Source organism: Lathyrus oleraceus, chromosome 1 (assembly GCF_024323335.1).
Source record: "Lathyrus oleraceus cultivar Zhongwan6 chromosome 1, CAAS_Psat_ZW6_1.0, whole genome shotgun sequence".
Classification (NCBI taxonomy): domain Eukaryota; kingdom Viridiplantae; phylum Streptophyta; class Magnoliopsida; order Fabales; family Fabaceae; genus Lathyrus; species Lathyrus oleraceus.
The window spans coordinates 189725034-189742727 of record NC_066579.1 but is presented as its reverse complement, the minus strand read 5'-3'; the positions used below and the strand labels follow the sequence as shown (position 1 = coordinate 189742727).

General features: G+C 36.0%; 1 protein-coding gene across 1 annotated transcript; it reads right to left on the bottom strand.

Moving 5' to 3' along the window:
• Nucleotides 1-12215: 12215 nt before the first annotated feature.
• LOC127098725 (secreted RxLR effector protein 161-like) lies at nt 12216-12581 on the bottom strand. Its single transcript, XM_051037362.1, has one exon. The coding sequence runs from the start codon at nt 12579-12581 to the stop codon at nt 12216-12218; it is 366 nt and encodes a 121-aa protein (XP_050893319.1).
• Between the last annotated feature and the right edge of the window lie 5113 nt (nt 12582-17694).

Sequence of the window (17694 nt, the reverse complement as noted above, 5' to 3'; positions counted from 1 at the left end):
TTCCATTGGCCAAATGGTAAAAAAAATGATTATATCAAAAAGTCAACCCTTGGTCAAACTTGAATTTAAATGAGACAAGTCAAAAAATGCCATTTTGATTGGCAAGGTTTTGGTGTATGAAATTTATATTTTTGGAAAGAGGGGAACAAATGTGACTTGTAGGAAAAAACCCCACCAAAATTGGCCAAATGGTTTGAGAGATATGGCCTTTTGAAGTTCAAGATTTTGTGAAAATGATTTGATCATAACTTGCCAACCATACATGGGAATTGAGAGTTCTTGGACTTTTTTGGAAATGGGAGAACAAGATCTTCAACTTTCATGTTGGGCAAAAATTCATTTGAAGCTTGTATCATGATGTAAGTTTGAGGATCAAGACTTTCCATTTTGGGCAGGTTTCAGTTACAGGTCCAGTTTAACACTATGCCAAACAAGGGATTAGACAGCGCTTTTTTTGACATTAGACAGCGCTTAAAAGCGCTGGCTATACTGGCGCTGGTATAGGTCTTAGACAGCGCTTAATTTACTAAAAAAGCGCTGGCATAGGGGGGGTTTAGACAGCGCTTTTTCAGTAAAAGCGCTGTCTAAAACCCCCCTATGCCAGCGCTTTTTTAGTTAATTTCATGTTGAAATTAACTAAAAAAGCGCTGGCATAGGTGGTTAATTCAACAAAATATAGTGTAAAAAAGCGCTGGCATAGGGTGGGCTATACCAGCGCTTTTCCAATCGAATCGTATCGGTTCCGTCTTCACAAACAGGACACGCACGTTGACCTTTAATGCTATACCCAGATAGATTCCCGTATGCTGGAAAATCATTAATTGTGCCAAACAACATCGCCCTCAAATTGAAACTTTCTTTCCTATATCCATCATAAACCTCCACACCGTTCTCCCACAAAATCTTTAAATCTTCGATCAGAGGTGTCAAGTATACGTCTATGTCATTCCCTGGTTGTTTAGGCCCAGAGATTAACATAGATAACATCATGTACTTACGCTTCATACATAGCCACGGAGGTAGGTTATAAATCATAAGAATCACAGGCCATGTGGTATGTGAGATACTTTGAAGACCATGTGGGTTCATTCCATCAGTAGATAATGCCAATCGAAGGTTTCTTGCTTCTGATCCAAACTCAGGATAATCATTATCAATCTTCGACCACTGTGGTGAATCAGCCGGATGCCGATACTTTCCATCAATAATTCTTTCATCTGCATGCCAAGTAAGATGTCTTGCATCGGTTTCACTACGAAACATGCGCCTAAATCTCGGAATTATCGGAAAATACCATAAGACTTTTGCGGGAGATAATCTTTTCTTATATCGAGACAAACCGCATTTAGGGCACTCAGTTAACATTGCATATTCGTTACGAAACAAAATGCAATCGTTAGGACAAGCATGTATCTTATCATAGCTCATGCCAATAGAGCACAACATTTTTTTTGCCTCATAGGTTCGATTAGGAAGAACATTATCATCCGGTAGCATTTCTCTCATAAGGGCCAACAACTCTATGAAACTTTTATCCGACCATCCATTGCCCGCCTTTAAGTTGTACAACTTTAATACCGCAGAAAGTCTTGAGAATTTAGTGCAACCTTTGTACAACGGTTTCTCTGCATCGCTTACCATCCTCTCAAACATTTCAGGACAATCATGAAGATCTTCATCCAGTGCTTCTACAATCTCTTCAACTCGATCACAATCGTATGTTTCCGTGTCTTTGTCGTATGAAGCATAGGTCGTATTACTTTTCTCCCTCTGTTCAACATTCTCGTTAATTTTCTCACCATGAAATATCCAACACGTATAACTTCGATCAATTCCACGCATCAGTAAATGCGATTTCAATCCATCTGCGTCAACCCGACCCATATAACAACAACCCAAGCAAGGACATTTCATTCGACTGGGGTCTTTGACATGTTCAACAGCAAACTTAACGAATTCCAATACCCCATTCTCGTACTCTTTCGACAATCGATCGGCAAACATCCATTTTTTATCCATGGTTTTCCTAAATTATTCACGCAACTATTTCAAAACAACATAAAAGAAGAATTTCCTAACTATATATATCTATTCTTCTACTAACTATGAAGTGAAGTAACTATAACTATGTTGTAGTTATGCTATTAAAATCATGACAATTTGGATATTTATTATGATTGAATGTCAAATGATTGGAAATAATTTAGAGGACTAACACCATATATGAATAAACAACTTATTTCCGCGTTTATCATATAATTGCTTATATTATAAGTCATTTCTATGAAAAAAAGAAGAAGAGGCAATAAGTTACTACCTTTTAATTGTGGATGTCAACAAAGCTTGTTAGCAATAGTCCTCAATTGAGTCCTAAGAAAATGAACACCCTATAAAATAAACAACAGCTTATTAGACATTAAACAGATCAAGCAATGTATCAATCAGTCAGTAAAGTAATCAACTAAAGTACAAGCAATTCAAGTAGGGTAATATGTCAATCCAAAACTAGTTCAGCATTGTCAAAAACCAATTTAATACCAATCCAACTTAGCAAAATATTTTCCAAACCAGTCCAACACATTCAAGCAAATAACAAGTGTAGTTCAAATGTGCAATATAGTTCAGCAGTCCAACATAATTCAAGTTTAATCAGTTCAGTTTCATGGCATCAGAAAAAAAACAATTCAACAAGGTAAAATCACAAGCCAAGTCAATGCAGTTCCATTCAATTAACTTTGACTCACATCATTCCCATTCTAACAAGCTAGCCTTTCTTTAACTGTCTAACAGCTGACCTGCATTTTCTAAACTTGCATTTCAGTTTTTCATTCTAACACTAACCACACTAATTAACTATTTCATTAACACTAACACCATCTCCCTTTAACAGTTCTATCTAATCCTATCCAACTTACACGCCAATGCTAACAATCACATTTAACACTTGCTACAATTCATCATCAGTATAATAGAAACCTAATGGAAGCAAACACAAACCATCTCCCTTTGACATGGTGATTAATATCAAAAATATATACATTTGTTAACATACCACAAAAGAATCAACTGCCCTAACACACAAAAGAATCAACTGCCCTAACACAAGAGAATCAACTGCCCTAACACATGAACCACAAAAGAATCAACCCAGAAGCAAACCTTTATCACTAATAAACTGCCCTAAATAAAGAAAGATGAAACGAACAGAAAATGCACTTACAAAAATGTAAACGGTGATGAACGAAGTGAGTGATGAACGCAGGAATCAAGAATGGAGGTTTTGGGAGAAGCAGTGATGATGAACGCAACGAGTATGAACGCAGTGAGAAGAAGGTTGTGGGAGCGAGGGAAACAAAATGGGTCTTAACGTACTGAATGAATTCATATATTATAATTTACTAAAAAAAAAATTTGGTAAATAAGGCCTTAGACAGCGCTTTTATGAAAAGCGCTGGCTAAGCTCACAAATTAAATTGGCCTTAGATAGCGCTTTGAAGGAAAGCGCTGGCACAGGAGGGGTCAATAGCAGCGCTTCTAAAAGCGCTGTATAAGGTAGGCCTTATACAGCGCTTTTTTTAAAAATTTAAAAGGCCTTAGACAGCGCTTTTGGGAGAAGCGCTGTATAAGGTGACCTTGTCAAAAGCGCTGTATAAGGTAGGCCTTATACAGCGCTTTTGTTGTGATTAATTTAAATAATTTTAAGGCCTTATACAGCGCTTCTCCCAAAAGCGCTGTCTAAGGTGACCTTCTAAAAAGCGTTGTATAAGGTAGGCCTTAGACAGCGCTTTTGTTGTGATTAATTTAAATAATTTTAAGGCCTTAGACAGCGCTTTTGGGAGAAGCGCTGTATAAGGTGGACCTTCTCAAAAGCGCTGTCTAAGGTAGGCCATTTAGCAGCGCTTTTAAAAAGCGCTGTCTAAGACCATCCATTTAGCAGCGCTTTAAGCCATCTACGTATTCAGTTTCCTTATTTTTATTTTTTTTTAACGTGTAGCAGCGCTTTTGGAGAAAAGCGCTGTCTAAGGGGCGCTGCCAAAAACCATTTTTGGAAATTTCTGATCTGGCTTCAAATTCTTCCATGATGGTGTTTGACATGATACATGAGGCCTATTTGGACATGAATGAGACCTCTCAAACCAATTTCCATTATCAAATCACTGATTAAATGGACAGTTGACCAACAGTTGACTTTTCTAGGGTTTTGGATGACTGAACCTCTTCTGATGAATTCCAAACCCCAATTCCTTGAGAACTTGACTTCAAATGATGTCCCAAGACATGTGAACATGTTGGACCAACCCTAGGGCCTTGGCTCCTTGAGAATTATGCTTGCTTGCTTGACTGACTGATCTCCTGATCAGTTTGACCTAATTTCTTGATTGGCTTGCACTTGAGGCAAATGGGACAATGCAATGCTATGCAGTGGACCATGTTATGCTATGACCTAATATGAGAATGTATGTACAATGATAGGTGCAAATTTGAGGTGCTACACTAGGGCAAGAGAAAGGGAAGGTCTCGATCGCAACGAGGACGAGAGAAAAAGAATCGCAACGAGGGCGAAAGCAAACAAGGATTAGTTGTTAGTTGTTAGTCAAAAAAAGAAATCGGCAAGACATCGTATCTTGTGCCTACGTATCTCATCTGAACATGAGAATCAGAGTTGCCGTAGTTCGGCTACATAGGGATTGCCATCTGATCATGGACTTACAAAGGAGGACACCAATTGTATCAAAGGAGAGTGGGCAATGTGTTCACGTCCTAGCATTAGGTGTCGCAGCTCGCTGAATCGAGTCTTAGGCAGTTACCTCTTTGCAATTGAACAGAGTGACATGCCACAGGATCGGAGACGCACGAAAGGTCTAAAAATGGGGAAGCTCTGCCCTAGAGTTGTCATGCAATGTGAACCTAAGTGTTAGGATTTACAAATGGGAACATCTACCTAATGTTAGCATGCAAAGCATAAGGGAATTCTACCTATGTTATCATACAAAAGAATAAGGGAATTCTACCCATGTTATCATACAAAAGAGTTCTACCTAATGGGTGCTACCTAAACGGAACAAGAATCGACGAATGGAGGAAGTAAAGGAACCAGGGGTAAGGGTAGATGGCGATGCATGAAGCAATCGACTTACAGGTGGTAGATAGTGATGCCTGAAGCAATCGACTTACAAAAGGAATGGATGAATACGTGCTGGTTCTGTTATGTTTTGAAAATGATTACTCGACGTTGGATCGAGGTTTTGATCTTATTTAGAAATGGTTATCGGATGTTTGTTTCAGTTCTTATATTAACAGATGAATAAAGAATGAAAGAATAAACCTTATACACTTCATGGGAGAGGGGTACATTTGTTATGAATGGGGGTTGTTCATGGCAATTAAATAATAAATATGTGCCTCATACAACATACAAGTAGGCCATAGTTAATCAAACAATCAGATGAGCAATCAAGTATATGATCAAATCAAAGAATTAAAGAATGAAATAATGAAGAATTAGACAATACATGAGAAGTACAAACATGTTAAGCAATCAAACAATAGAGGCACGGATGAAAGAAACAAGTATAAAAAATATCAGATGAATCAGACAGGTGAAACTATGCACACAAAGGATCACTGAATAATTTAATCGGGAAATGATGCAAGGATCAAATAAAATCAAGATGAGAGGCCTCTAATACATGGCATATGAGATGAACAAGGGAGGATTAAAAGATCTCTTCAATTGCCATAAGCAATCCCTAAGTCAAACATCAATCATAGAAAAGTCAACTGAGAAGTCAAGTCAACTTAAAAATTATCAAATAAATAGTAAATTAATCAAGAAAATTATGAAAAACTAAACTAAGTTAGGTGGGGTCAGGACATCATCATCCCCCAAAAAGATTTTTAAAATAATGTGAATTAGTGTATAAATTAATTGAAGTAAAACAAAAATCAAAGGAAAAGTCAACCAAGCAAACTAGGTTAAAAATAAATCCAAAATAAATTGAAAATGGGAAATAAAATTCCAATAAAAGGTCAGGTTGACCATGAGACATTGGTAAACCCTCATCCTAAAAATCAGAAGTTAAAAATAATTCTAAGTCATGAAAATAAAATTAATGATAAAATGTGTGTTAAAATGGACTATTTGAAACAAATAATTAAAATAAAATATTAACATTAAATAAAATATGAAAATAAAAATTAACTAAATTAAATAAAACATTAAGAAAATGTAAAAAGTATTTTTGGTATTTTTTATTAATAAATATTTTTTTTTATTAATTAAAACAAAACAGAAAAATAAATAAGAATAAAAAAGAAAGAATGAAAATGAATGTGATAATGGTTGATGGGCCTGAATGTGGGAGGTGTTGGAAGTAGCAGGCGCGCTAGGCCCGGTCCAGCATGAACAGTCAGCGTGACATTCAAATAATGTACATTTTAATGAATTAAATTATGTAACTCAAGCATCAACCGGTCATGTGTTCAATAAGTCACTAAATGACAAAACGCGGAGCGAACGGTTGAGATGAAGAGCTAAACGCGCGATCTCATGGTTGTTACGCGGACACGTCGTCGCCTCTCCCATGCAAAATGAAAAAACCCTAACAACATGCAGCATACACGAAAAAACAGACGAATTTCTTCCATTTTCCAACCAAGATATCTCATGCTATGATGCTCCAAATGAGATGATACAAAAAGCAAAGTTCAAGTTTGAAATGAGTAGAACATAATGGTGCTTTGTTTCGATGAAAATAATGGCTTTAGCATGTAGAAAAGTGAACAACAAGGTGGCCTCATGCACATGGATTCCAACCGAAAATATTGTCACAAACTCAAAGCTTAATGGTAATGTCTCATGTTGAGGGGTTCAAAACCAAACATGGCATCATATTAACATGGAAAATAAACATGGAACAAGCATGGCATAAACGAAAAACCATGAAGCATGGATGGTAAGCATGAAAAAAAAGTAATGAAAAAGCATGATATTCATGGCCATGGAAGGTTGGGATAAGGAGGTTACCTAGTGGAGAACAGTCCACTGCTTCTTGGTAGTGGAGAAGATAGAAAAGGAAGATGCTCTTGGTGCTTTGAAATTTCAAGAACTTGTGAAAATGGAAGGGAATGCAACTTAGTCTTTTTCCTCTTGCCTTGCCTAGCTCGAAATACAGCAGCCTCTATCTTTCAGATTAGGGTTTCTAAGCTTATATATGTAGGGTTAAAGTGCTCTTAATGGGCTTGCAATGCTTGGTTTTGTTTATGTGCAATATGATACAAAAGGTGAGGTGGTGAAAGCAAGTTCTAAATGTGGCAAAACTTAAGTGAGTGAACATAAAAGTGCATGACCAAATGAGGTAAAAAGTGTGTTGGTTGGTTTTGTGGTCTGACTTGGTTTTCTTGTGCAGCACAAAAACAGTCCAACATGGTGACTTTGAGGCTTTGTATCTTGATGAATACATGCCCAAATGGCAAGGCAATGCAAACAGTAGAAATAAGGCATGGAGCTTAACATCTTTCATGTTGAACACAAATTGAAATGATGAGTGGAAAGAGGTGAAAATGGCCATAAAGTTCAGGTTCCATAACTGCAAAATGGTTGGGCCAGTTTGGCCTAAATGCTGCCTAAAAATTCAGCCCATGAGGCCAACTTTAGATGAGTGTATCTTCCAAACCAATGATCCAAATGGGATGATTCCAAAAGGATGTGAAAGAGGACATGGCAAGGTAAATTTTTTATGAAGAAAGTGTTTTCAAAAGATGCCTTGAAGTGCAAGAAATCTGGCCCATAATTCTTGACAAATCTTGAAGATTTTGGACTTAGAAAATTTTCTAAGTGTCCTAAAATAATGTCTCACTTTGACCAAACATAACTTTCTCAATATTAATTCAAATGAAACGAACTTTATATCTCTAGAAAGCTTGGAACAAGAGGAACAACTTTCATGTTGGAAAATTTTTCAAATGGAGCTTGAATCTTGATGGAAAATGGGCTTAAAGTGGGTGCAATAACCATAAAAACTTGCCCTAAATGGAAAGTCAACTATTTCCAAATTTAGTAACTTTTCAAACTCCTGATTAAATGATGAATCCATGATCCAACCTTGATAAAATTTCACATGTAGTCTCCCTTAGGCATGAATTTTGAGATTCCACTTTCAAAATGTCAGGAGTTGACTTTTCTGGCCCCATAGTTGACTTTCCCAAACTGTCTAATTCCCGATTCCATTGATCAATTGAAGCACCTCTGGCTCAAATAAAGAGCTAATTTTTTGTATGTAGATCCTTGTGGACATATGGAGGGCCATGGAAAAGAGTTTTACCCAAGGAATCAGAAATAAACCGATTTTATACCAAACCCTAGTTTAGGGCAAAAATGCTCAAGAACTGATTGCACTGACTGCCAATGGATCTTTCTGAGATAACTGTGGATCTTCTTAGGCCAAGATGCCTCTATAATCATGACATGAATGAGCCCCCTTTACTTCCAACCTAACATTGCCTATTGCAGGTAACCACGAAACCCTAATTTCTGATTAAACCCATATGTACACTCTGAGAGCTCTGAATCTTCTACTGATGAAACTGAGTACCATAATAAGACATATGGATCACCTTGAGACTTGTATATTTGGAGAATGAATTTCAATTCTCACTCTTGCTTTATGTGGGCTCCTTCTGTTTAGGAGTGATCAATCCAACCCTGATTTCCCATGTCACTGATGTAGTATGCAATGAGTATGACCTAGTATGATACTAATGAAATGTAAGACACAATCCCATGCTTCCAAGAAAAATGAAAGGGTAAACTTTGGGGTATTACAATGGTACGTAAGCAATGGGTTTATCCATCCAAACACAAAAATGTAAATAATTTGTATATTCTCTTCTCATCTCTTCAATCATGTTTGCACAAACAAATTTTCACAAAATACCAACCTTACAACAAATGTGAAAAGGGCTCCCTAGGAGTACCTAGGATGTTTTGGGTGCTTAAAACCTTCCCATTGCATAACCAACCCCCTTACCCCGATCTCTGACATTTTTACTAGTTTTTGATTCGATAAAACTTTTAGGTTTTTGTTCGCTTTCTAACCATTCTTTTGGATAAATAGAAGTGTGGTGGCGACTCGACTTGTATGGTTTACCTTGGATTTAGTCAATATCTCTAATGGTAACGAATACCCCGCTACAGGTGTGACATGTCCTGAACCTGGTATCGTGACATCGTATACGACATTTGTTATTTGCTTACTATTATTGTTGTGTGAAGTCCTGATATTAGTGTCTTGACATTGTATACGACATTTGATATCTGCGTACCAGAATTTTCATAATGGAATGATAATAATCCATAATTCAATCAACAATTATTAAGCACAACTAATTGAATACTCTACAATAGTAAAAGTCTATCTCCAACGATATCCACACACAAAAAGACTAGGTCAAACAATTTGTCGAACACTTTGTGTGTGAAAAACAAAGTTTGGAATTTTATATGGTGTTTGTTGTTCTAAGAAATCCAATCCCAACCAAATGGTTAATGATAAATACAACAAACACAAGATTCAAAATGTAATCAAAATTATGATCCTAACTATGTTGATCTGGTGATCAAAGCAATCGACAATTTGCGAGTCAAAAAATAAAAGAGATAGAGAGAAAAAGAGAGTAGATAAGGATTTGTTTAGAAAATTCATCAATCGACCTTACTATAGGTACGTCTGCCCTCAATTCGAATTCGAATTGAGATATTAATATAATAAATCTTACTTTGCAAATGTATGAATACAAGAGGTGATAAATCAAATCTCACAAGCCCTAAGTTTGTTCTTTACTCTAGCACCTCCAAAAACCTTAATCAAAGATTGATCAAGTCACCAACAATGTCGCTTCAATTCACCTATTGTTGATACTTCCTTGCACGACCTCCTTGTCTCAAGGCTTTCACCTGGTTGAATCAATATTCCATGCACATAATTGTTGAACCCAAGATTTGTCAATATGGTCCACCGTTTCACGCTACTCACTTGTCGGCACACCTAGTCTCAAGTCTTTCACACGACCGAGTCCGAATTTCACAATCTTGTCAAAAACCTTCAAACCCTAAAGATCTTGAAGGAAAATCCCAAACTGATTTTCTTATTTGAATCCCTCAAAGATCTCAATCCAATATTCTCGGTACAACAAACCTAATTGGATGTTATCAATCCTATTATATATGACACCCAATCAAAAAATGATTATGTGTGGTTCGATTGTGTGTATGCATAGATTGAATTGAAGATGATGAGATGCTTTGAAATCTTGGATTCATATAGGTTTTACTCACTCTATAAATCTTACTAGAGAATGATGCATGTATAGAGTATTTATATGTATGGGTAATTTGGGGCAAAAGCAAAAGCAATGAAGGATAGAAAAATATGATTTATTGAAGAAAAGTATCGAATAGGTCGACCTATATTGGTTACGTGTCGACATGTTCGATGCATAGGTCGACCTTTCCAAGGTCATATGCCGATCTATGACAGTTATGTGCTCCCTATTTATCGACCTGAAGACTCGGCACATGAAACAGAGCCAACAAGCTTTAATATAGCAACATATGTGTCGACCTATAGACTTCATGTGTCGACCTATAGCCAAGAAATATTTCTCCATAGGTCGATCTGTAGTTCTATGTGTCGACCTATAGCCAAAAAATATTTTCCATATGTCGACCTATAGTTCTATGTGTCGACCTGTACTGCTACTTTTCACAAAAATTGATTTTTCATGCATGTTTGATGCATGAGACCTTTCCCACATTGTTCCCAAATACCTTTATGCTTCCTAATGCTAAGATGCACATAGAGATTAAAAGGATACCGTCTAATACACATTTACGCTAAAGTATCATAGTTTTGATATCATACAAAACACATCTAATGGAAGTTGCACTCACATAATCCCCCTTTTTTATGATGGCAAAACTTGAGACGATGCGTATGCTTTTTCAATTAAAAGCTCCCCTTGAATGTATGCACCCTACAATTTCATTCATATTCATCTTACTTCTCCCCCTTTGACAAAATAAAAAAGAAATGAAGAAATCCACGAGAAGAATCTAAAATCACGCATAAACGAATATAACACATAGGGGCGTTTTACAAAGATAAGAACATCAATATGATAGCACTCACATAGACTGATTTGCATATTAAAAAGAAATACTTAAACATAAATACAAGACAATAATGAAATAATAGAACAAATTGTAACAACTTATGTCACATAATCACAACACAATCAAGAAAAATTAAGGATACAAATTGAACACAAAATACTTGACATGCTACAAAAAAATGATATGTTCACGTGACATACGCCTTTGGTGCTCCTGAAATGATGCACATGCATGTGCTCTAGCAAGGCGATAAATAAATTACCACCACACAAACCGAAAAAATATATGAAAACCTAAAAATGATACACATTCAAGGATATTATTAACAATGTAACATGTTCAATCATAAATCATGAGAAAAATAGATAATAAACTGATACACCAATTACTATATTTCAAGGAGAATGAAGATAGCATAACGTCACTATAAGAATATGAATTGACATACATCAATTGGACATTATTGGAAGTGATCATACATGGAATATCTTATTTGTCAAGAACGTCAATCATATGGACCATAAAAAACATGCAAAAAGAAAAAGCTAACACACAAAATACGGAAAAATAAAACGATAGTACCTTGCTCGTTAAATGATGAGGAATGCACTCTTATGAAGTATGCTTGTCAAGAAATGTTAGATAGACAAGATATATTCAAAGTGCATTAACATAACATTTAGGCAAGTGTTGGGATGCCAAGAATTCCTAATTCTCGTCGAATGTTAAAGAAGGGTTCGGTCGCAAGTGGTTTTGAAAAAATATTGGCTAGTTGATTTTTACTATTAACGTGCTCAAAAACGACGTCGCATTTTTCAACATGTTCGCATATGAACTGATGACGAATTTCAATATGCTTAGTACGAGAATGTATCACCGGGTTCTTAGTTAGGTTAATGACACTAGTGTTATCGCACAAAATTGGAATACAACTTAGTTTTCTATCAAAATCAAGTAATTATTGTTTAAGCCACAAAATTTAAGCACAACAACTAACAGCCGCTATGTATTCCGCCTCGGCAATTGATAAAACAACTAAAACTTATTTCTTACTATACCAACTAACCAAGGAATTTGAAAATATGTGACAAGTCCCACTCGTGCTTTTCCTATCCAACTTGCAACCGATAAAATTGGAATCAGTGTAACCAACTAAGCTACAATCACTCCCGTTGGAATACCAAAGCCCGTAATTTGAAGTACCATGAAGATACCTAAAAATACGTTTGACAGCTTTTAGATGAGATTCCTTTGGGGCCGATTGATATCGGGCATACATACAGACACTAAACATGATATTTGGCCTAGATGCAGTGAGATATAGAAGAGAACCTATCATACCTCTATATTTCTTCACTTCCACATTCTTACCATTTTCATTTCTTTCCAAGTTACCGCATGTAGCCATCGGAGTGTCAATCGACTTTGCATCAACCATGCAAATCTCTTTAGTAAGCCCTTACAATACTTGGTTTGACAAACAAATGTGCATTCATTTAGTTGTTTGATTTGAAGACCTAGGAAGTAATTTAGATCTCCCATAAGGCTCATTTCAAACTCTCCTTGCATAAGCTTAGAAAATCATTTGACATGTTGCATATTAGTAGATCCAAAGAAAATTCCATCAACATATACTTGTACAAGAAGAGTATCATTTCCATGGCGCTTAATAAAAAGAGTAGTGTCAACCTTTCCCCTTAAGTACCCTTGATTAATCAAAAACTTGCTTAATCGCTCATACCAAGCCCTAGGTACTTTTTTGAGACTGTACAAAGCGCGTTTTAATTTGAAAACATGATTGGGGTACTCGTGATTTTCAAAACTGAGAGGTTGAGCAACATACACCTCTTCATTAATGTAACCATTTAGAAATGCACTTTTCACATCTATTTGAAATAATTTTAAGTTCTTAGTGCAAGCAAAGGCAAGAAGAAGGCGTATAGCCTCAAGTCGGGCGACCAGAGCATAATTCTCCTCATAGTTAATACCCTCCTCTTGGTTATACCCTAGAGCGATTAACCGAGCCTTATTCCAGGTTATCACTCCATTTTCGTCAAGATTTTTCCTAAAAACCCATCTTGTGCTTATCACTTGATGATGTTTTGGACATGGGGCAATGTCCCAAATATCATTCCTTTTAAATTGATTTAGCTCGTCTTGCATTTCCATGAGACAATGCTCATCAAGTAATGCATCTTTAGCATTTTTAGGCTCAATCTGTGACATAAAAGCGAAGTGATAACAAAAGTTACTTATCTTAGAGCGTGTTGTCATGCCTCTTGTGATATCTCCAAGAATATTATCAATAGGGTGATTTTTGGATGTTCTCCAAGATAAAGGAAGGTTGTCTACTGCAGTTGGACTCTCCTCCTTTTCCTCTTCGTGATCATCATCTTCTACTTTCTAATTTTCACCCATTTGAGGTTGACCAATCCCTTCATCGGCTTCATTGAGAATGTCATGCGAAGACACACCTTTATCATGAAAAGATATACCCTTCCCAACATATTTTGGAAAAGACTCATCAAAAGAAATATGAACGGACTCTTCACCAATAAATAGCCTCTTGTTATATACCATATATGTGTTGCTAGATTATGAGTATTCGAGGAAGATACCCTCATCGACTTTAGCATCGAATTTACCTAGATTGTCCTTTGCATTGTTTAAAATAAAACATTTACATCCAAAGACATTAAGGTGAGAAACATTAGGTTTTCTACTTCTAAGTAACTCATTGGGGGTTATGTTTAGAATAGGACGTATCAATATCCTATTCAAAATATAACACACCGTGCTAATAGCATTGACCCAAAAGTACTTTGGTAAATTACCTTCATTAAGCATCATCCTCGCAAACTCCTCTAAAACTCGGTTTTTACGCTCCATAACCCCATTTTGTTGTGGAGTTCTAGAAGTCGAGAAGTTATGATTAATACCATGTTTCTCATAATACTTTTCAAAAATAATATTTTTAAATTCTCCTCTGTGATCCCTTTGAATGGAAATAATTTTCAGATTCATTTTATTTTAGAACAATCTAGCAAATAGTTTGAAAGTCGGGTTAGTCTCATCTTTACTAGACAAAAACATAACCCAACAAAATCTATAATAGTCATCAACTATAACAAAGACATAATAGTTTTCACCTAAGCTTTTGGTCCTAGGAGGACCTAAGAGGTCCATATGAAGAAGTTCGAGAGGTCTAGATGTTGAAACAACATTTTTTTATTTAAAAGAGACCTTCGTTTGCTTCCCCATTTGACATGCTTCACATAGGTGGTCTTTTGTGAACTTCATTTTAGGAAGACCAATGATTATATCCTTTGAGATTACCTTCTTTAGTAAGTCAGAGTTAATATGAGCTAAGCACTTATGCCACAACCAAGAGTTTTCACTCATGGTAGGAAGGCACTTAGTACCAACCAAGAACACATCATCTAAATTTAGCATATAAGTGTTATTGACTCTCAAACCCTTAAACACATAATCCTTCTTCTCATTACGCTCAAATAAACAAGAAGTGTTAGTGAAAGTGACTTTAAAACCCTTGTCATAAAGTTGGCTGATGCTAAGAAGGTTGTGCTTAAGACCATCAACAAGCATTACATCAGAGATAGTAGTATATGAGGAATTACCTACACTACCTTTTCCAAGAATAGCTCCTTTGTTGTTATCTCCATAAGTGACGGATCCCTTTTTCTTTGGCACGAAATCAATGAAAAGCGATATGTCACCCGTCATATGCCTTGAATATCCATTATCAAGATACTATATCTTTTTGGTAGATTCAAGACATTCAACCTGTAGAATTAAACAAAGGAAATAGGTACCCAATTTTCATTGGGTACTTGGAAGTGAGTCAAATCAAGGTTGCATTTAGGCAATAATTGAGATACTCCTTTAGGGACTAATTGTTGGTGTAAGCCCTAGAGGCCAATACTTTTGGTACTTATATCGAATTATTTATTAATAATAAAAGGCTTTTTCTTTATCATGTTTGTTTAATAAAGTCCCTAGAATAACTAGTCCATTTAATGTATCAAGTGTGACTTAATCATGAGATCCCATTAAACATAAGGACATTGTTCTTAAAGTATCTGTAGTCGAGCTCTGTTGTGAAGTGGGATAACATTAAAGCATTAAGACTATTATATAGAGAGACTGATGATCACATCTGATGGATCATAGATAAGGAGTTATCAAGTCTTAAAAATTGGTATGAATATTAGGAGTAATATTTATACTGGATTGACCTGCTATGAAAATACTACATAAAATGTTATGCAAAGTATCATAAGTTATTCTCATGGTGATAGTGGTGTATACCACCCTTCGACCTGAAACCACTATGGACCATAGATGTAGAGTCGAATGCTTTATTGTTGATCAAGCATTGTCCATAACTAGATGATCATAAAGACAATTGATGGATACTCCACGAAGCATGCGGAGGAACATGAGTGACCTAGATGGAATTTACCCATCCTGCATAACAGGATAAATGTCTAAGGGCCCAATATTGAACTGGACAAGGATGACACGGTCTATGTCTTGTGTTCAATATAGATATAAGGGTAAAAAGGGTAATTGTACATACAAATATTATCATAGAGAGGGATTTGTCAGATCACATGACATTTTCGTGTCTTGGATAGCAGTGATGTGTTGCTAGATACCGCTCACTATTTATTGTGTTAAATACGTGACTTGATATAATTGTCAATCTCGCGAAAACCTACAGGGTCACAGACAAAAGATTGAATTGATGAGAGATAGAGTAAATAAGGAACACCGTAAGGTACGATACACTTAATTGAATTATAGAACATCGTAAGGTACATTTCATTTAAGTGAATTGTAGGACACTGTAAGGTACAACACATCTTATTAGAATATGAAATATGGTAAGGTATCACACGCTTAAGTGATTTTTGGTATATCATAAGATATGGGTCACATACACTTAAGTGGGCTTTTTAGCCTGCAGCCCACATAAGTGGTTACATAAATAGAACCCTTATGCATAAGCATTTCATTAGATGATATTTCATTTCTCTCTCTCTCTCTCTCTCTCTCTCTCTCTCCAATCCTTCATTCATAGTAGCTAGCACTGAGACTAAAGGAATTTGTTCATGTGGACTGAGTAGAGGCGTTGTCACCATTCAACGTTCGTGATCACTCCTTAGATTTGCATCAAAGGTTTCAATCGCCACAAGAGGTAACAATTTCTATCACTGATCATGCCCATTCGTAAGGATCACTAAAGGAGAAAATTTTAATTTTCGCTGCGTCTTGGATCGTAATTTTACTTCAGTGGTATCAAAGCCACTTACGAAACCATGCATCTGATAGTTGTTTATTTTCTGTATTTTATGTATTTTCTGTATTAGTCTGACTAAAAGGTAAAACGAAATAAATAATAAACGAGTAATTAAATTTGGCATCATGTGCGTACGATTTGGATGATTTGTGTTGACTATGCTTCGGAATCCGACGTTAGTATGGTGAAGCAACGATACATCGATCGTCCATAGGTTACACAAATGAGATCGATCAATTTATATATATGATATAAGTCATTCTTATGTAAAATATGGTATATATGATATACTGTTTCTATTTCATTCATTCAAACACCTAATGATTGTTTTTCTTTGAGCGATCAATGGTCATTTGCTTCAGAATTCGACATTAGTATGGTGAAGCAATGACATGTTGATCAACCATACTGAATTATCAATCGAGGTGTGTTTGACGGTACGAAATTGTTGCATTAGGTTTCATGATGGTACAAGGGTTATGTTGTCAAAGAGTTATGCGATTAGGGTTGTGACTGCACAAGAGTTGTTCTTTAAAGTATCAAGTGTTGATGCGAAAAACGGTGTCGGTTTCAAATGAATTGTTCATTAAAATTTTGCGCTAGGGCGTTGCCTCTACAACCCCGTAGGGGGCGCTTCCCCCTTGACCCCCGTCCGCTGAACGGTCAGCAGAACCACCGGCTAACTCTGCGTAATGTGATCAATCACCGAAATTTAATTTGGTTTATTTAATTAACATAATTTAAATTAATAATATTAATGTGTTTATTATTATTGTCTTGTGGTGATCAGTTATGGCCTTAGTTTTCCTTTATTTTGTTTTTGGGATTTTAAAATACAGCTTGTGTGTCGTGCCTCTCTTTTAGTCTCTTAATGTAACTTCTTTTCTCATCTCACTCCCTCGTATGTGTAATACCCCAAAATTTACCCTTCATTTTTTCTGGAACCATACGCTTTACACCTCATGCATGCATTCATTTTTAGGTCATTTAGCATTTGCATTTCATCATGGCAATCGTTTTTTTTTTAAAAAAAAAAAAACGAAATAAATAAATAAATAAATAAAAGAAAAAATCTTGGACTTGGACCTCTCTCATTTGAGCCCACAGGTCCACAAAAATCAGGTTATAAATTCAGAGTTTCAGTGAAACAAATTTAATTATATTCCTATTACCCTGTCTGGGAAAAAGATAGTGAGAG

What these genes read in the sequence shown, in the direction of transcription:
- LOC127098725 (XM_051037362.1), bottom strand. Translation starts at nt 12,581, where the DNA reads ATGGCTACATGCGGTAACTTGGAAAGAAATGAAAATGGTAAGAATGTG.